This window comes from Salmo trutta, chromosome 36 (genome assembly GCF_901001165.1).
Source record: "Salmo trutta chromosome 36, fSalTru1.1, whole genome shotgun sequence".
NCBI classification, from domain to species: Eukaryota; Metazoa; Chordata; class Actinopteri; order Salmoniformes; family Salmonidae; genus Salmo; species Salmo trutta.
The window spans coordinates 30,822,652-30,844,534 of record NC_042992.1 but is presented as its reverse complement, the minus strand read 5'-3'; the positions used below and the strand labels follow the sequence as shown (position 1 = coordinate 30,844,534).

Genomic DNA, 21,883 nt, shown 5'->3' with positions numbered 1-21,883 from the left:
CTCAAACTCTAAAACGTTCTGGGACATTGTAAAGTCCATGGAGAATAAGAACACCTCCTCCCAACTGCCCACTGCACTGAGGATAGGAAACTCTGTCACCACCGATAAGCCCACTATAATTGAGAATTTCAATAAGCACTTTTCTACGGCTGGCCATGCTTTCCACCTAACTACCCCTACTGCATTCAACAGCACTGCACCCCCCACAGCTACTCGCCCAAGCCTCCCCCATTTCTCCTTCTCCCAAATCCATTCAGCTGATGTTCTGAAAGAGCTGCAAAATCTGGACCCCTACAAATCAGCTGGGCTTGACAATCTGGACCCTTTCTTCCTAAAATTATCTGCCGAAATTATTGCAACCCCTATTACTAGCCTGTTCAACCTCTCTTTCGTGTCGTCTGAGATTCCCATAGATTGGAAAGCAGCTGCTGTCATCCCCCTCTTCAAAGGAGGTGACACTCTTGACCCAAATTGCTACAGACCTATATCCATCCTACCCTGCCTTTCTAAGGTCTTCGAAAGCCAAGTCAACAAACAGATTACCGACCATTTCGAATCCCACCGCACCCTCTCCGCTATGCAATCTGGTTTCAGAGCTGGTCATGGGTGCACCTCAGCCACGCTCAAGGTCCTAAACGACATCGTAACCGCCATCGATAAGAAACAATACTGTGCTGCCGTATTCATTGATCTGGCCAAAGCTTTTGACTCTGTTAATCACCACATCCTCATCGGCAGACTCAGTAGCCTTGGTTTCTCAAACGATTGCGTCGCCTGGTTCACCAACTACTTCTCTGATAGAGTTCAGTGTGTCAAATTGGAGGGCCTGCTGTCCGGACCTCTGGCAGTCTCTATGGGGGTACCACAGGTTTCAATTATCTTTTCTCTGTATACATCAATGATGTCGCTCTTGCTGCTGGTGAATCTCTGATCCACCTCTACGCAGACGACACCATTCTGTATACTTCTGGCCCTTCTTTGGACACTGTGTTAACAACCCTCCAGACGAGCTTCAATGCCATACAACTCTCCTTCCGTGGTCTCCAACTGCTCCTAAATACAAGTAAAACTAAATGCATGCTCTTCAACCGATCGCTGCCTGCACCTGCCCGCCTGTCCAGCATTACCTCTCTGGACGGTTCTGACTTAGAATTTGTGGACAACTACAAATACCTAGGTGTCTGGTTAGACTGTAAACTCTCCTTCCAGACTCACATCAATCATCTCCAATCCAAAGTTAAATCTAGAATTGGCTTCCTATTTCGCAACAAAACATCCTTCACTCATGCTGCCAAACATACCCTCGTAAAACTGACCATCCTACCAATCCTCGACTTCGGCGATGTCATTTACAAAATAGCCTCCAATACCCTACTCAACAAGCTGGATGCAGTCTATCACAGTGCCATCCGTTTTGTCACCAAAGCCCCATATACTACCCACCACTGCGACCTGTACGCTCTCGTTGGCTGGCCTTCGCTTCATAATCGTCGCCAAACACATTGGCTCCAGGTCATCTACAAGACCCTGCTAGGTAAAGTCCCCCCCATCTCCGCTCACTGGTCACCATAGCAGCACCCACCTGTAGCACGCGCTCCAGCAGGTATATCTCTCTGGTCACCCCTAAAGCCAACTCCTCCTTTGGTCGTCTCTCCTTCCAGTTCTCTGCTGCCAATGACTGGAACGAACTACAAAAATCTCTGAAACTGGAGACACTTATCTCCCTCACTAGCTTTAAGCACCAGCTATCAGAGCAGCTCCCAGATCACTGCACCTGTACATAGCCCATATATAATTTAGCCCAAACTACTACCTCTTCCCCTACTGTATTTATTTATTTATTTTGCTCCTTTGTACCATATTATTTATATTTTAACTTTGAACTTTCTTCAAATAACAAATCTACCATTCCAGTGTTTTACTTGCTGTACTGTATTTACTCTGCCACCATGGCCTTTTTTGCCTTTACCTCCCTTATCTCACATCATTTGCTCACATTGTATATAGTCTTAATTTTTTCTACTGTATCATTGATTGTATGTTGTTTTACTCCATGTGTAACTCTGTGTTTTTGTATGTTGTCGAACTGCTTTGCTTTATCTTGGCCAGGTCGCAATTGTAAATGAGAACTTGTTCTCAACTTGCCTACCTGGTTAAATAAAGGTGAAATAAAATAAAATAAAAAAATCTAAGTGAATGAAACAAATATAGGCCTATGGTCATCTGTTTCCAATTTTATTGAGGTTGATACAATCACAGGCAAAAGCACCAGGCAAAGGGGTAATGGAGGAAAAAGTTCTGGTGGAGTAACCGGATTCAGAACCATAGTCACCAGGCCAATTTAACAACCCCAACATTTTTTTGGGAGAGAGAAAGCATTCTCATTCATTGAAATGCAGTAATGTGTTACGATCCAATCCATATAATACAGAATTTAAACATTTAAAAAGGATCTTCAGAAGTGGACATTGCACGCTCTAAATCATTTACAAGGTCTACTATTTTTTTTAGTCGTTCATTCAAATGACTTATAGGTCACTTGATTTGGTCACCATCCATTGGCAACCGTTCAACTAAAGTCACACAAAGGAGTTTTACCATACAGAGAAATACCTACAAAGTGACTAGCTGAGGTAAACCTTGGTCCCAGGAGAACACATTCAGTCATCTTACTTACTGCCATAAATACTGCGCAAACACACACCATACACACCGTACACACACCGACCAAAGCTAACTGGGGTGCCTTAATACCCAATCCAGTGCGTTCATATGTAATACATGCAACAACCCTATCCCAGTCTGCTTAGAGTGTCCATAACAAATGTCATATCGGAGTTAGTGGTTTATATAACAGCGTTGTCAGAGCTCAGATTGCCTATTCCTCCATTACCCTCTTCCTCCTCCTTGTTCCTGATCCTTGTCTTCTCCTCTACTCAGCACCCTGTCCTCCTCCTGTCTGCTCGTCTCCCTTCTTCTTGTGTCCGGAGACAATGTCGTCGATCCGCAGCAACAAGATGGCCGTCTGGAGAAAGGAGAAGGAGTTCAATGGAGTAGTGCTGCACATCCAAACATGTACCTAATGAACACTTACGTAGCGTCTCTTAACATTGTATTAAGCAGGCGGTCGCTAGTCTCACCTCTACTGCGGTCTTGTAGGTCTGAGCCTTGACGGCCAGCGGTTCCCAGATGCCCAGGATGGTCATGTCAGCCAGGGTGCCAGTCTCTCCGTTCACCCCCCACGATACACTGTCCTCCTGGGTGTGCTTGGCCTGTAGAGGTATGGAGCTCAGTGAAAAGGCCACTAAAATGTACAGTAAATCCTCTAACTCCCTTTCACCAACGCTCTCTCCTTCTTGAGCATTCTCTCACACAACACACACCCACTCTCCCATCGGGTCTTACTCCAAGATGGTATGAGGTTCTACCTTTGACTCTCCGTCGCTCTCTTACCCTGAGGGAGGTGAGCACACGGATGGTGGAGGCGCCACAGTTCTGGATGAGGGTGCGGGGGATGACTTCGAGGGCCTGGGCAAGGGCGCGGTAGGGCCATTGCTCCACGCCAGTGAGGGCCTTGGATCGCTCCATCAGCCGCTGGGACACGGCCATCTCGGTGGCGCCGCCGCCAGGCAGCAGGCTGGGCTCCAGCAGAACGTTGCGGGTCACCTGCATGGCATCCTGCAGATTACGCTCCACCTCCTGGGAGAGAAGGGAAAATGGTGGAGAGATTTCAGAACAAAAGTAAAACCTCAGTCAGTCATCTTTACTCTGATAACATACAATAAAAAAAGACATGTTCTAGGAGGGGAGTAGAGACTCGTCTCATTAACATTATTTTTCACCATTATCCCTCTCTTTTAGTGATTGTTGTACAATAAAAAGCGCATATTATTTGAACATTTTTATTTTCTCAGTTTCTCACCGCCAGGATTTCCTTGCTGGCTCCTCTCAGCAGGATGGTGCAGGCTTTGGGGTCTTTGCACTCTGTGACAAAGGTGAAGTACTCGTCTCCAATCTTCTTGATCTCAAACAGGCCCGCCCCCAGGCCCACGTCCTCCTTGCGCAGCTCATCCGTACGGCTGGCAATACGTGCGCCACACGCTCTGAGGGGTAACAGGGAAAGAGGATGGTTGGTTTAGTTAGAGCAGTGGTTGTAAAGAGCATACACCCCAATATGCAATTAAAGTGACCGGCCATTTGCTAGCTATGTACTGTACATAGTAACAAAACGCAGTGAAGACAAGCAAAACAGAACAGAGATAAGCGTCTCCAATAACGATAAAATGTCAAATTATGTTTTTGCTTTCATAGTGTATTGGACTTACCTGGCGATCCTGTTGTTGTCTGTCTTTCTGACACGGCGAATAGCCGTGATGTTAGACTTCATCAGGTAGTGCTGAGCCAAGTCTGAAGAGAGAGGCAAAATATAGTCTAGGTAAAAATGTCAGTTGCATCAGACATGTGCCTTACCAAGAGCATTGCATTTTGAAGCAGTGTGTGTGTGTCGTACCTGAGATGCCCTTCTCTGTGAAGATGAGGTCAGGCTTGAGGCAGATGATGTCTTCACAGATCTGCTGGATGTACTCCTCCTCCATCTGCAGTATGCGGGCAAAGTCCTCCTCACGAGTAATCTCAATATCAGTCTGTAGAACAATACACATGGTTAAAAACACACACACACACACACACACACACACACACACACACACACACACACACACACACACACACACAAAAATATCAACGCAACATGCAACAATTTCAAAGTTACAGTTCATATAAGTAAATCAGTCAATTGAAATAAATTAATTAGGCCCTAAACTATGGATTTCACAAGACTGGAAATACAGATATGCATCTGTTGGTCACAGATACCTTAAAAAAAAAAAAGGTAGGGGTGTGGATCAGAAAACCAGGCAGTAGCTGGTGTGACCACCATTTGCCTCACGCCTCACGACATCTCGCTCAAAGACTTAATCAGGCTGTTGATAATGGCTGTGTGAAGTTGCTGGATATTGGCAGGAACTGGAACACCTATCATTGCAGGCAATCTCAACGCTGTGCGTTACAGGGGAGACATCCTCCTCCCTCATGTGGTACCCTTCCTGCAGGCTCATCCTGACATGACCCTCCGGCATGACAATGCCACCAGCCATACTGCTCGTTCCGCGCGTGATTTCCTGCAAGACAGGAATGTCAGTGTTCTGCCATGGCCAGCGAAGAGCCCAGATCTCAATCCCATTGAGCACGTCTGGGACCTGTTGGATCGGAGGGTGAGGGCTAGAGCCATTCCCCCTAGAAATGTCCGGGAACAGCAAGAACTGTCAAATCTGGTGTAGTCCATGAGGAGGAGATGCACTGCAGTACTTAATGCAGCTGGTAGCCACACCAGATACTGACTGTTACTTTTGATTTTGACCCCCCAGGGACACATTCAGGGACACATTATTCAATTTCTGTTAGTCACATGTCTGTGGAACTTGTTCAGTTTACGTCTCAGTTGTTGAATCTTGTTATGTTCATACAAATATTTACACATGTTAAGTTCACTGAAAATAAACGCAGTTGACAGTGAGAGGACGTTTCTTTTTTGCTGAGTTTATTTTACTGATAGTCACAGTAGTACAAACTGCTACATGTAGTGTTCAGCTTCAGGAAGAAAGCAAAATAAAAGAAATGTGCCATATAATGTACTGTAATTGATGAGGTATTTTAGACAGAGATATAGATAGACAGAGATCAGCATAAGGCACCAAGCATAGATAGTGTACCATGAAACAACACTAACTTGTTTTATGGGAGTTTGAGTGTCATTAGTTTAAGTTTAAATTCAAGTTCAATTTGAACTGGCACACGGTGTGATACAGTTGAAGTCGGAAGTTTACATACACATTATTCTATTTATGTTAGTCACATGTCTGTGGAACTTGTTCAGTTTATGAATCTTATGTTCATACAAATATTTACACATGTAAGTTTGCTGAAAATATATGCAGTTGACAGTGAGAGGATGTTTCTTTTTTTGCTGAGTACGTACATACATACAGTTGAAGTTGGAAGTTTACATACACTTAGGTTGGAGTCATTAAAACTTGTTTTTCAACCACTACACAAATGTCTTGTTAACAAACTATAGTTTTGGCATGTCGGTTAGGACATCTACTTTGTGCATGACACAATAATTTTTCCAACAATTGTTTACAGACAGATTATTTCACTTATAATTCACTGTACCACAATTCCAGCGGGTCAGAAGTTTACATACACTAAGTTGAATGTGCATTTAAACAGCTTGGAAAATTCCCAAAAATTATGTCATGGCTTTAGAAGCTTCTGATCAGCTAATTGACATCATTTGAGTCAATTGGAGGTGTACCTGTGGATGTAGTTGAAGGCCTACCTTCAAACTCAGTGCCTCTTTGCTTGACATCATGGGAAAATGAAAAGAAATTAGCCAAGACCTCAGAAAAAAGACCTCCACAAGTCTGGTTCATCCTTGGGAGCAATTTCCAAACGCCTGAAGGTACCACGTTCATCTGTACGAACAATAGTACGCAAGTATAAACACCATGGGACCACGCAGCCGTCATACCACTCAGGAAGGACACGCGTTATGTCTCCTAGAGATGAATGTACTTTGGTGCAAAAAGTGTAAATCAATCCCAGAACAACAGCAAAGGACCTTGTGAAGATGCTGGAGGAAACGGGTACAAAAGTATCTATATCCATATAACCTGAAAGGCCGCTCAGCAAAGAAGAAGCCACTGCTCCAAAACCACCATAAAAAAGCCAGACTACGGTTTGCAACTGCACACGGGGACAAAGATCACACTTTTTAAAGAAATGTCTTCTTGTCTGATGAAACAAAAATAGAACTGTTTGGCCATAATGACCATCGTTATGTTTGGAGGAAAAAGGGGGAGGCTTGCATGCCGAAGAACACCATCCCAACCGTGAAGCACAGTGGTGGCAGCATCATATTGTGGGGGTGCTTTGCTGCAGGAGGGACTGGTGCACTTCACAAAATAGATGGCATCATGAGGCAGGAAAATTATGTGGATATATTGAAGCAACATTTCAAGACATCAGTCAGGAAGTTAAAGCTTGGTCGCAAATGGGTCTTCCAAATGGACAATGACACCAAGCATACTTCCAAAGTTGTGGCAAAATGGCTTAAGGACAACAAACAGAACTGAAAAAGTGTGCGAGCAAGAAGGCCTGCAAACCTGACTCAGTTACACCAGCTCTGTCAGGAGGAATGGGCCAAAATTCACCCAACTTATTGTGGGAAGCTTGTGGAAGGCTACCTGAAATGTTTGACCCAGGTTAAACAATTTAAAGGCAACGCTACCAAATACTAATTGAGTGTATGTAAACTTCTGACCCAGTGGGAATGTGATGAAAGAAATAAAAGTTGAAATAAATTACTTGACTATTATTCTGACATTTCAAATTCTTAAAATAAAGTGGTGATCCTAACTGACCTAAAACAGGGACTTTTTACTAGGATTAAATGTCAGGAATTGTGAAAAACCGAGTTTAAATGTATTTGGCTAAGGTGTATGTAAACTTCCAACTTCAACTGTACGTACGTACGTACGTATTCCGAAAAAAATGAAAACCTCAGGGTTTCCTTTAGGATGGAATGGAAAATATGGCGCTGTACAACGAGACAGTCGGGAGTAGGCTACAGCATAAGAGGATTGGAGGATTCTAAATTGTTTGTCTTCATTAGACAACTTTGTTCCAATATTTTTGTGAATCAGTGATATTTATTCCTATAGTAATTCTTTGTGGATTCATAACTAAATAAACATCTGCATTTTGCAAGAGTATTTTTATCATTATTTCATTAACGAAAGCATAAAGATGTTGATGAAGAAATACAGTACTGTAGAGTATATGCTTTTACATTTGGATAATAAAGCATTTAAAAGAATTTAGAAGATATAAGCCACCTGCATTAGTTTATTAGGCTACTGTTCAGTCTGTTAAGTAAACATAGCCTACAATATATACTGTAGTAAACATGGGAAAGTGCCTAATTCCTTACATAAGGGAGAGCAGGCCATGTCTGTACTAGAAAATGCGGGCACGCAGGAGACCGGGGTTCAATTCGCCGACAGGGAGGAAGGAGTAGGCTGTTCTTGTAAATAAGAATTTGTTCTTAACTGACTTGCCTAGTTAAATAAAAGGTTACACTAGAGCATAACATTTCTGCACCCTCATTTTCTCATTCTAGTCTAACCAATACCCAAACGGAGATTAAGTGAAAATACAAATCTCATTGATTTATAAAGACCAGTCCCCATGCTTGTCTCAGAGCAGCGCGAAACGGTGCTAAAATAGTTGTAGGCTTTTGCTTCAAATCCTATTGCTTCTAACTTCAGTATGCTCTTTAAATAAATAAGACCTACACCACTTTTAACAGCACATTACTCAACACTAGTGAAACTCATTTCGCCTATGGTAGGACTACAGTAGATCTAAAAATATTTTTTTCAATGACGTGACTCTCTGCCAATAATTACATTTAGAGGATTGGAGGATTCTAAATTAATATCTAAAGGGCATTTTCCATTAGATATTCTCACAGATCCTAAGGGGCTTTTATATAACTCTGAATTAATTAATAATAATCGCTTTGTTTAAAAAGTAACAATATTTTGGAGATTTCGTTTTCATTTAACCTAGAGTGAGTAATTCTTGAACATGGGGTGAGACATTGTCACAAATTTGTAAATAAAGCCAGTTTGTTATTTAGAATTATTTATTTCTGGAGAAACCTAACTTGATTATTTAGCAGACATCACTTGCTTATATTCAGTCAACACATATCTTAAGAATATAATTGAATATTTTCGTTTCTCCGTGTTTGTCTCAGAGCAGCGCGAAACAGTGCTGAAATAGACGTCCACAGCTGGAAGGCTATATTAACGATATTTCGGAGAATATTTTGTTAAAAATAGTGAGTGATTGTAATCTGAATAAAGGCCAACATAATATTTATAAAGGCCAAAATATAGCCCTGCTAATAGCCATAATGGCGCTGTACAACGTGACCGTGTGTTTGAAAGAGTATTTTCCAGTAAGCAACAATTTGTTGACCTTCATTCGACAACTTTGTTCCAATATTTCTGTAATTCAGTGATGTTTATTCCCACAGTAATTCGTTATGGATTCAAAACTAAACATCAGCATTTTGAAAGATTTTTATTATTTTATTAACGAAAGCATAAAGATGCTGATGAAGGTAAGTAATGTTTTATATATATATATATATATATATACATATATATATATATATATTTTAATTCTCAGAACATTAACCATGTGTGTTCGCTTGTTTTGTACTGTTCTGTAGTTTCGACCCAATGATTCATCTGACAAAGAACATTGCGTCCTGCAGGCCCAGGCATGGATCAAAGCTGGCGAGACATTCAATGACATCTTCACAGACGAATCAACCGTGACCCTTAGCAATTTTGAGCAAATTGCTCACAGAAAAAAAGAACATCAAGCAAGCCAAGTCCCAAGCATCCCCTCAAACCCCATGTGTGGGGGGCAATTTCTCGCCAGGGACCAGGCCCATATTAGATTTTTTTATGGTAAGTTTGGCTATTTACAAAGCAAATGACACATAAAATGTTGTAGCCTACACCTCACGGAATGTTATGTGTTCCACAATAATTCACTCTTGCCTCCTTTTTCAGGTATCATGGCTCGAGATTTCTTTGAGGAAAAAAGATGAACTGGTCAAGGACATCAAGATGTTTTGGCTAGAGAAACTGACGATACAACAACGCAACAAATACATTGATCATCTCAGCAAGGTTTTACCTGTGGTCGTGGAGCTGGGTGGAAGTGCGACTAAAATGTAGTTTAAATAAACATCCGCATTTGAATGTATTTTTTCCTCGTTATTTTATTAACTACCGTAATTTCCGGACTATTAAGCGCACCTGAATATAAGACGCACCCACTGAATTTAAAAATATATATTATTTTGAACATAAATAAGCCGCACATGTCTATAAGCCGCAGGTGCTTACCGGTACATTGAAACAAATGAACTTTACACAGGCTTTAACGAAACACGGCTTGTAACAAAAATAAATAGGCTTTAACGAAACACGGCTTGTAACAAAAATAAATAGGCTTTAACGAAACACGGCTTGTAACAAAAAATAAAAAATTTGCAGTAAGCTTTAGTTGTCTTTTTGCACTGAGTCAATTCCTCACGCTGCTGTTTCCAACGTCTTATCATCGACTCATTAAGACCAAGCTCCCATGCAGCAGCTCTATTTCCTTTTCCAACAGCCAGATCAATCGCCTTCAACTTGAAAGCTGCATCATATGCATTTCTCCGTGTCTTTGCCATGATGAGGGTGACAAAATGACTACCGTAATCAGAATGATGGGAAGTTTGAGAGCGCTCGATTTAATCTAAACAGTAAACAAAAAAGTTGTTGACCTTAACCTGTTCGGCAATTTCATTGGTCTAATGAAAGCTTCATGCCGCCAAAAAACTGAGCACGTCACAGAATGTGTTTTTTTCTCCTGCTAATAGGAAACATGGGCTACACCTGCTACATGATGGGCTACACCTGCTACACCAAAAACTAGTGTTTGAATACCTGTTTTCAAAATGCCTCCAGATGTCCATCACTACTGTAAATAAAAACACAGCATCTTGTTTACATTCTTTATTGTAACCACAATGTCACAAATAATTTGTATCTTCCTTTCAATTACTTTTAGAGTTTGGGATTTACAAATGTGCGCTTTTCATTATTAGTTACATTGTTTTAGTTCGAACGTGCAGACTTTTTTTCCTTTAAATTACTGTTTTATGTAGGATGCTACATTTTTGACTAGTTGCAATTGTAAGTAATGCCACATTTTTGGCATTAAACAGTCTCCATATATACTTCCATTCCTTTCTTCAACTGGTACCTTCATTACGAGTCTTGTGACCGGAGATCGTGGAGCAAAACGTAGAACACCAAATTGTTCGGACGCTTCCTGATTTTGTGAGAAGACCGATTTTCGGAATGTCTCATGGTCTGACAAACACTGATCTTGCTCTGTCATCTTTCACCGCAGATGCAGAAAAAAAAACAGCTCTCTAGCTTAAAAACGGACTGATTTTTATGGGGATATTTGTATTATGCTAATTAGATTTCAGCAGGGTTGCGGACATCGACCTTAGGGGGTTAATATTCAGAATGAAGTTATTTTTAACTGTAAGATGAGAAAGCGTGTGCACTGCAGTCTTAATTAGCTAATGTTAGCTAGCTTAACTAGCTTCTCCCGGTTTGATGCAGTCAAGACAGGTACTATGTAATCGTATTTGATAAATAACTTTGCTATTGCAGCTATTAGTTTACTATAGTGCGAGTAGGCACGGTTGGTTGCTGGATCCGACAAGGTCTATACGGAACGGGTCTAGTTGTCCTCGGGTCCTTTCGGAATAGTTCTCTACATAAACAAATATAATTTATGCATATTGGGTCCGTGTGGGAAAGCCCCAGGTCCATTTCGGAACGGATCCAACTTTTTGTATGTGTGTATGGTAGATGGCACCCACTCACTTTGTGTAACTAACTGTGTCATACATACCTGGCCCTCTCTTCTCTCCTTCTTGTGTGTTGTGTGAGCAAAATTTTAAGATTATGTTATAATACTGTTATTGCATCAAATGGTTGTTTTATGCAACAGAATAGTTTTTTAAATTTTTATAACACTCATCTGTGTGTATGTGGACTGAAAGTGGGCCTCCGGGAGATTCAACACTGACAGAAGATTTACGATGTCTTTGGGTGCTAAGCCTAACAAGACCGCATTCCATAGCATGAGTTAATGTTTCTGTACTGGGGTACCAGGGGGAGATGGCTCCAGTATGGAGTTGGAGACCCTGGTCTCTATACAATGAGAAGTCTTCATAGCAGATACTGTCTGCTGTGAATTATAAGTATCGTTCACACGAATCTTAACCTCGTGACTCATTCCATACATCTGTTGTTTGTCATGTAGACTGAAGGGGGTATCTTTGCTATAAAAGGCCATGGTAACTTTTGTCGTTGGCCTCTCAAAGAATCACCTACGGGAGGTTAGTTGACAAGCGCCATTACTGCAGTAATTAATTAAAGTTAACTTGTTTTGAAGAAATGCAAGTCTCTCCTTTTGATTACAATAGTTCCATGACAGTGTGTCCATTTCTACCATACCTGGCTTTCTCCCTTCTTGTACTCCAGCGAGCAATCCAACAGGATAATGCGGGGATCCTTGATCATTCTGCGCATGCGCGGGTGGGTCACGTCCTTGTTTACCATCACACCTTTCAGCACACACGAGTCCTCGATGATCCCACCGGGAACCTGAACAAACACACACAAACACAGATGATAAAACAGACGTTGAAGCTGATGCTGATCTGATGCAGAACTTGGACTGTATGACATTAACAGACACTTTGACCCTTACCTTTTCTACTTTGGCATACTTCTTGATGTCGATCTCCTTGCGTCCGTTCTCCTCCATCTCCACAGTTTTGACGGCGTCCAGTGCGATGCTGCAGGCCATGTCAGACCAGCGGCTCAGGGCCTTGGTGTTGATTGCAGAGTGGATGATCTTCAGCATCATCTTCCTGTCGCTCACGTCCACCGGGGTGCTGGGGGGAGGAGGGGATGGAGGAGAGTGTTGTTAAAGAACTGATGAGTGTGAAAGCAGTTGTCATCGAAAACATGCAGTTACCAGAAAAAGTACTTGGGCCAATACTCTAGACTGATGAGTGTAAATCAAGTACCAATGCCAATCCCAGATTTTCATAACAAGTGAAATTATGCACAGATGTCAAATTAGAATTCAGCTCTTAAAGAGCCACTGAACACGCTGATTGGCATGTGTGTTTTTCTGTTGCTCATTAGATAAACAAGATTTCAGTCTGGGAGATGTTTGGTTAATGATGTTTGTCCCCCATGATACACTTTAGACGAAGAAGCCCATTTCACTTCCTCAAAATCCCCAGAATGAATTTATGACAACACAATTTATTACAGATTTATTGAGTTTTTGCTGAAGAGGTTATAGTTTTGCAATTTTACATCTAACTAAAAGGTGTTTGGTGCAGTATTTCTCAAGTAAAAAAAATGCACAAAGTTGGGCTGCTGGGCAAGTCTGTCTCACTGTCTATGCTACTGGATAGAGAGCAATCACCGCAGTTGTTCACCCCATGTCAGTGGGCAAATGGACATCGTCAAATCAAAACCCAATCTTCATTTACCTGTTGTGACGCACCACGCACATACGGCTGTTCCAAACTACATTTTAAACGACACAGACTTTGACTAAAGTTATCCTACTTACACTTTGTAGTCAATTTTGACACTAGAATAACCATTTGACTCGTATCGATGTCACGTAGGCCGTTTTCAAAGGGATTTGTTGCTTTTTAAAGGCAGTTGCTCTATAACGATTAAAAGGTTGTGTGTGTGGTTGGGTGGTAGAGGCTGGAAGAGTACCTGATTTCTTTGAGAAGGTTGAGCATATCATCCAGGGCTCGTCTGTAGGCGCTGATGACAACTGTCGGGTGCATTTGCTGCTCCAGGAACTGCTCTGACACGGACAGCATCTCACCCGCTAGAGATGCATAAAAAGTATGATGTTTCCCATGTTGAGACACAGAAGTAGCAAGAGTAAAACATCAGGAATAGGCTGGATTGGACTACTACAATGAGAATAGACCTGATGGTGAAGCGTATTCACAGTATTGGGCATGTGGTGACTCACCCAGGATGATGACAGAGGTGGTGCCGTCTCCCACCTCCTCGTCCTGAGTGCGACTTATCTCAATCATGGACTTGGCAGCTGGGTGCTGGACCTGGATCTGCGTATGTGGAAGCAGAGATGGAAGGAGTGACGTAGGCTTTGCACCGGGGCACTGAACATTGATATTTTCTGCATGGAAGTAGATGTATGGGAATCATAGGAAGTGTGCTCTTCTCACCTCTCTCAGGATAGCGTTACCATCGTTGGTCATCACGATCCCACCCATGGGGTCCAACAGCATCTACCAACACAAAGCATGTTATGGTTCCGGATTCAAGTGCTACCATAAAGTATGTTCCAGACAAAACAGTGACATAATAGGAAACCTATAGCTCACCTTCATCATGGCCCTTGGTCCCAGGCATGTTCTGATGACGTCTGCGATCGTCTATAACACACGAAAGAAAAGTTATCTATACAGTGCCAACAGGAAATGCATCATAGTGATCCAACATTCCTCATAAATAGAGCTACAGTAGTAGCTATGACGATAAAAGTATCGCAATATTTATTACATAAGGAAATATTTCAACAAAGCAGACCAAACTCTTTGGTACTTTAAAAACTTGCTGTATGTAAAATATTGTGTGCTATAACTTGGAAAATAAATCAATGTGACTCTGGATGTCAACATAATGATGATTGTTTCCAACATTAGGGCTGCTTTGTGTTTTGTTTCCTTGTTACGATACTAAAGAGTATCGCGATATTGGCATCGTCTCTGCCCTAGTACTGGGCCCCATAGACATAGATTAAACATACAATTATGTTGAAATAACATAGCTAGAAAACAAGTTAATTCTTAAAAGTTTAAGTGGTTCGATTCAGGAGAGGTGTATCTATAAAATGGTGTAAAATAGTCATATGTTTGAGAAATTGAAGTTATAGCATTTATGAGGTATTTGTATTTCGCGCGACGCGATTCCACTGGCTGTTGACTAGGGTGGGACGCAAACGTCCCAGGTTCCCAGACAGGTTAATTGACCATTTCTGAGGCTGGTAACTGTAATGAACTTATCCTCTGCAGCAGAAGTAACTCTGGATCTTCCTTTCCTGTGGCGGTCCTCACGACAGCAAGTTTCATCATAGCGGTTGATGGATTTTGTGACTGCACTTGAAGAAACTTTCAAAGTTCTTGAAATGTTCCAGATTGACTGACCTTCATGTCTTAAAGTGATGATAGACTGTTGTTTCTCTTTGCTTATTTGAGCTGTTCTAGCCATAATATGGAATTGGTATTTTACCAAATAAGACTATCTTCTGCATACCACCCCTACCTTGTCACAACACACTGACTGGCTCAAACACATTGAGGAAAGACATTTCACAAATTAACAAGGCACACCTGTTAATTGAAATGCATTCCAGGTGACTACCTCCTTAAGCTTCCAAAGGTGGGGGAGTGGTAATCTTTACCAAGGATCACCTTCAGTGCTCGGTTGTCCCCAAACAATTTGATTTGCTGGTTTTAAGCATTAAACTTTCAAATAGCTCTTTGTTTACTGTTGCTTGGTGCTATCGTCCTCCATCAGCACCACCCTATATCCTAAGCTCTCTCCTGGCCCTTACACTAAGTCTGAATTTGTCCAGCTAGGTGACCTAAACTGGGACATGCTTAAACCACCTGACCAAGTCCTAAAGCAATGGGACTCCCTACATCTTTCTCAGATTATCACCAATCCCACAAGGTATGACTCCAAACACCCAGAAAAGGCTACTCTCCTCGATGTTATCCTCACAAATAATCCTGATAGGTATCAGTCTGGTGTTTTCTGTAATGACCTTAGTGATCACTGTTTAACAGCCTGTGTTCGTAATAGCTGCTCAGTGAAATGACCTGTCCTGATTTGTCATAGACGCTTGCTAAAAAACCTTAATGAGCAAGCCTTACTTCATGAACTGACCTCTGTAAAATGGTATAGAATCAGCTTGATCCCCTCTGTCGAAGACGCTTGGATCTTCTTTTTTGATATTTTCAGTTGTATTGTTAACAAACACGCCCCCATAAAGAAAATTAGAATGAAAAACAGGTTCAGCCTCTGGTTCGACCGTGATTGAACGTTACTCCACCTCAAGAATTGCATTTGGCGAAAGGCTCAGCACACGCATACTGAAGCTGACTGGCTATCGTTCAGGCAAATGAGAAATAAAGCAGTTCTCTCTCTGTGGGTCCAACCCCAAGAAGTTCTGGAAAACGGTTAAAGACCTGGAGAATAAACCCTCCTCCTCACAGCTGCCCATGTCCCTTAATGTTGATGTGGTTGTTACTGACAAGAAGCACATGGCTGAGCTCTTTAAAATCACCACTTCATTAAGTCAGGATTCCTATTTGACTCAGTCATGCCTCCTTGCCCGTCCAACATTTCTTCATCTCCCACCCCTTCTAATGCAACTATCCCCGATGCTCCTCCCTCTTTTTCCTCTGCCCCGCTACAAAGTTTCTCCGTGCAGGCAGTCACTGAGTCAGAGGTGATAAAGGAGCTCCTTAAACTTGACTCCAAAAAAACATCTGGGTCAGATGGTTTAGACCCTTCCTTCTTTAAGGTTGCTGCCTCCATCCTCGCCAAGCCTGTCTCTTCTTTCTGGGGAGGTTCCCATTGCTTGGGAGGCAGCCACAGTTCGTCCTTTAATTAAAGGGGGAGATCAAGCTGATCCTAACTGTTATAGGCCTATATATATTTTGCCCTGTTTATCAAAAGTGTTGGAAAAACTTGTCAATAAATCAACTGACTGGCTTTCTTGATGTCTATAGTATTCTCTCGTGTATGCAATCTGGTTTCCGCTCAGGTTACAGATGTGTCACTGCAACCTTGAAGGTCCTCAATGATATCACCATTGCCCTTGATTCTAAGCAATATTGTGCTGCTATTTTTATTGACTTGGCCAAAGCTTTTGATACGGTAGACCATTCCATTCTTGTGGGCCGGCTAAGGAGTATTGGTGTCTCTGAGGGGTATTTGGCCTGGTTTGCTAACTACCTCTCTCAAAGAGTGCAGTGTATAAAGTCAGAAAATTTGCTGTCTCAGCCATTGACTGTCACCAAGGGAGTACCCCAAGGCTCAATCCTAGGCCCCACCCGCTTCTCAATTTACATCAACAACATAGCTCAGGCAGTAGGAAGCTCTCTCATCCATTTATATGCAGATGATAGTCTTCTACTCAGCTGGCCCCTTCCCGGATATTGTGCTAAATGCTCTACAACAAAGCTTTCTTAGTGTCCAACAAGCTTTCTCTACCCTTAACCTTGTTCTGAACACCTCCAAAACAAAGGTCATGTGGTTTGTTAAGAAGAATGCCCCTCTTCCCACAGGTGTTATTACTACCGCTGAGGGTTTAGAGCATGAAGTAGTCACCTCATACAAGTACTTGGGAGTATGGCTAGAGGGTGCACTGTCCTTCTCTCAGCACATATCAAAGCTGCAGACTAAAGTTAAATCTAGACTTGGTTTCCTCTATCGTAATCGCTCCTCTTTCACCCCCAGCTGCCAAACTAACCTTGATTCAGATGACCATCCTACCCATGCAAGGTTACGGAGACATAATTTATAGATCGGCAGGTAAGGGTGCTCTCGAGCGGCTAGATGTTCTTTACCCTTTGGCCATCAGATTTGCCACCAATGCTCCTTATAGGACACATCACTGCACTCTATACTCCTCTGTAAACTGGTCATCTCTGTATACCTGTCGCAAGACCCACTGGTTGATGCATATTTATAAAACCCTGTTAGGCCTCACTCCCTCCTATCTGAGATATCTACTGCAGCCCTCATCCTCCACATACAACACCCGTTCTGCCAGTCACATTCTGTAAAAGGTCCTCATAGCACACACATCCCTGGGTCACTCCTCTTTTCAGTTCGCTGCAGCTAGCGACTGGAACGAATTGCAACAAACACTCAAACTGGACAGTTTTAGCTCAATCACTTCATTCAAAGACTCAATCATGGACACTTTTACTGACAGTTATGGCTGCTTTGTGCTGTTGACTGTGCCCAATAATGTTTGTACCATGTTGTTAAGTTGTGTTGCTACCATGCTATGTTGTCATCTTAGGTCTCTCTTTATGTAGTGTTGTCTCTCCTGTTCTGATGTGTGTTTTGTTCTATATTTATATTGTATTTATTTATTTATTTTTAATCCCAGGCCCCCGTCCCCGCAGGAAGCCTTTTGGTAGGCCGTCATTGTAAATAACAATTTGTTCTTAACTGACTTGCCTAGTTAAATAATGTTTAAATAAAAAAAGCTGGTTGAGAGAATGCCAAGGGTGTGCAAAGCTGTCAAGGCAAAGGGTGGCTACTTTGAAGAAACTCAAATATAAAATATATTTTGTGTTGTTTAACACTTTTTTGGTTACTACATGATTTCATATGTGTTATTTCATAGTTTTGATTTCTTCACTATTATTCTACAAATGTAGAAAATAGTAAAAAATTAAGAAAAACCCTGGAATGAGTAAGTGTCTAAACTTTTGACTGGTACAGTAAATATTCCAAACACACGCTGGGACAGTTGTGGGACGCGATAGATCCCAAGCTAATACAACCACTCGCATCAAAAAATATTTGAAAAGCAATGAGGCTGATGCAACAAATCAGAACATTTAGCTTAACATTTTAACTATAAGACTATTTCTTCACATTATAGATGCAGCAATACGCACACAGCAGTGGGAAAAAGTGACCGAAAAAGCGATTACGCATGTAACGCTTTATTATAAAAAGGTGCATTTTTATGGTGAACATCATCTTACCCAAACGTGAAACTCGCGCCGCCCATGTATGTATGCCAGTTAGGCTCTACACCGGTTGTAAAGCGGATTAATGTGCTTAATATTAAGAAATTATTTGGACACTTAAGTTGTGATACATACTGTACCTTATGAAAACATATAGGCCATACTGCACACGTTGGGCATCATTCACAAGTGATAGTAATAATAATAATCACTTGTGAATGATATAGAATGGACCATAAAAAATTTAAAAAGTCATCTATGCACTTAAATAGCGAATGGAGGACGCTTTTCCCGTGGTTCATTTTCATGACAGCCAGGTAGGCTATACTCCTGTTGCAAAGCAAAGCAATGTGCTTATTATTAGGAAAGTTGATAAATATAGTAGGCCTAGCGTATAGAACGCTGATTGGATCCTCTTTCTAATAGAGGCCGTCAACACTATTTTCTCACATAATTGCATAGCCTATGGAAATGTTGCTCTCATGATGTGTGATTTGATTTTCTAAAACATTTGCATTGATGTCAGAGTGATTAGAGGGAGTACCAGGCAGTTATCAAGTTTGGTAGGCTACTAATGACCATCAGCAGCATCACAGCTTGGGGAAGCCTGACTGAACGGTCATGTGGAATTTGACTGCGGTCATGACCCGTGACCACCAGTGTGGCAGTATTTTTATTTATTTATTTATTTCACCTTTATTTAACCAGGTAGGCAAGTTGAGAACAAGTTCTCATTTACAATTGCGACCTGGCCAAGATAAAGCAAAGCAGTTCGACAACATACAACAACACAGAGTTACACATGGAGTAAACAACATACAGTCAATAATACAGTAGGGGAAAAAAAAATAAAAAAATAAAAAAAAAAATAAGACTATATACAATGTGAGCAAATGATGTGAGATAAGGGAGGTAAAAGCAAAAAAATGCCATGGTGGCAAAGTAAATAAAGTATAGCAAGAAAAACACTGGAATGGTAGATTTGTAGTTTGAAGAAAGTTCAAAGTTCAAATATAAATAATATGGTGCAAATGAGCAAAATAAATAAAATAAATAAATACAGTAGGGGAAGAGGTAGTAGTTTGGGCTAAATTATAGATGGGCTATGTACAGGTGCAGTGATCTGTGAGCTGCTCTGACAGCTGGTGCTTAAAGCTAGTGAGGGAGATAAGTGTTTCCAATTTCAGAGATTTTTGTAGTTCGTTCCAGTCGTTGGCAGCAGAGAACTGGAAGGAGAGACGACCAAAGGAGGAGTTGGCTTTAGGGGTGACCAGAGAGATATACCTGCTGGAGCGCGTGCTACAGGTGGGTGCTGCTATGGTGACCAGTGAGCGGAGATAAGGGGGGACTTTACCTAGCAGGGTCTTGTAGATGACCTGGAGCCAATGTGTTTGGCGACGATTATGAAGTGAAGGCCAGCCAACGAGAGCATACAGATCGCAGTGGTGGGTTGTATATGGGGCTTTGGTGACAAAACGGATGGCACTGTGATAGACTGCATCCAGCTTGTTGAGTAGGGTATTGGAGGCTATTTTGTAAATGACATCGCCGAAGTCGAGGATTGGTAGGATGGTCAGTTTTACGAGGGTATGTTTGGCAGCATGAGTGAAGGATGCTTTGTTGCGAAATAGGAAGCCAATTCTAGATTTCACTTTGGATTGGAGATGATTGATGTGAGTCTGGAAGGAAAGTTTACAGTCTAACCAGACACCTAGGTATTTGTAGTTGTCCACAAATTCTAAGTTAGAACCGTCCAGAGAAGTTATGCTGGATGGGCGGGCAGGTGCAGGCAGCGATCGGTTGAAGAGCATGCATTTAGTTTTACTTGTGTTTAGGAGCAGTTGGAGGCCACGGAAGGAGAGTTGAATGGCATTGAAGCTCGTCTGGAGGGTTGTTAACACAGTGTCCAAAGAAGGGCCAGAAGTATACAGAATGGTGTCGTCTGTATACTGTATACAGTATACAGTCACCATTACAGCCCTAAGTGGAAGACACCAAAGAATGATACCTCACCTTGGCTGCACTGATATTTCCTGTCTGAACCTTCCGTCCAGACTCCCGCTTCATATTCTGGCCTGTAGTGGAACATTGAAACCAAGTTAAAAGTCTATGTTGTGTAAAATTTTACTGGAAAAACACAGCAGACCAAAACATAATTACAGCAATTAGTCTAGTTAACTGTGGGATCCAACCAGTCTACGTCTGTTCTGCACCTTTTGATTTCTATGTACAAATTAAGATCCCACATCTGTAGTTAGCTAGCTAAATTACCTGCCTACAATACGCCATGGAGTAGCTAGCTAGGCGTATCATGTGTGGATTAGAGATTTCATAATTTGGAAGGCTGATCTGTTATACTGTACAGTTAACGTTACTAAATTACATGCATACATAACTAAATCCCCCAAGCCAGCTTCATTCATCTGACATGTTAGCTACGGACATGCCTGGAAGCTTCAACGACTAGGTTAAAATGAGATTGATTTGATTCAATTTTTCTATGAGCTTCACTAATATGTTGCGAACAGATGGGCTCCCCTCCCATATTTTTAGCCTCATTTGGTCAACCTCTAACTAGCCAAGGTTCCTGTATGTTGTAAATAGTTAGCTAATGTAATATGTAACAGTAACGTTACTGCAAAATGTATTATTGAGAATGGACATTTGAGTTGAGTACTTAGCTATCTAACTAGTTAAGGGTTGTGTAAATTGCACTACAGCCAGCCAGAGGTTTGCTGTAACATTATCTTACGTTACAGCCAATAGAGTCATACAAAGAGCCAGTTCGCTAACGCTAGCTAGTTAACACTACTGTCAGCTGTCGGCAAGGAAGCAGAAGCACATGCTTTGTTGCTGGCTAGAAACCGACGCTATAGAGCCTGTATTGGCCCCTTGTCGGGATATTACAAACGACAGAAACATCAAAATTAGTAAAATCTCCACAGAAATCTACGTTTAGATGTAACATTTCTCGTTGCTTATGGGTTTTCTATTTACTTACTCAGCACGAGAACCTGTTGGCCCATCATTTTTGACAGCGTGTGGGACAACAGTCTAGAACCTTCTGGACAGCCAAAGAGAACGAAGCTCCACATCGGGGGCTGATTACTCCCAGTGTCTTAACCAATAAACTTCGAGGAAAAAATGATGTACTGTGAATTCCACCAATTAGGGAGACGGGATAAACGCAAAAGGATTAAATGGCAGGTGAGTATGTACAGGGCATCATTGTGAGACACACCCTGTTACATTCATTGACCTGTACAAAACCAAGCAAGTCCATATACAGTAGTCCAACATTGGCTAGACCCTTAATGA

The 21,883-nt window shown here is 41.7% G+C and overlaps 1 protein-coding gene across 1 annotated transcript; it reads right to left on the bottom strand.

Moving 5' to 3' along the window:
• Window positions 1-2,216: 2,216 nt before the first annotated feature.
• On the bottom strand, window positions 2,217-21,670 carry LOC115175849 (T-complex protein 1 subunit gamma). Its single transcript, XM_029735407.1, has 14 exons — window positions 21,567-21,670; window positions 20,579-20,640; window positions 14,168-14,218; window positions 14,009-14,071; window positions 13,792-13,888; window positions 13,524-13,641; window positions 12,487-12,673; window positions 12,231-12,380; window positions 4,511-4,643; window positions 4,326-4,407; window positions 3,923-4,103; window positions 3,454-3,699; window positions 3,141-3,272; window positions 2,217-3,025 (listed from the first exon to the last, which is right to left on the bottom strand). The coding sequence occupies exons 1-14, from the start codon at window positions 21,658-21,660 to the stop codon at window positions 2,933-2,935; spliced, it is 1,689 nt and encodes a 562-aa protein (XP_029591267.1). The 5' UTR covers window positions 21,661-21,670; the 3' UTR covers window positions 2,217-2,932.
• Window positions 21,671-21,883: the final 213 nt, after the last annotated feature.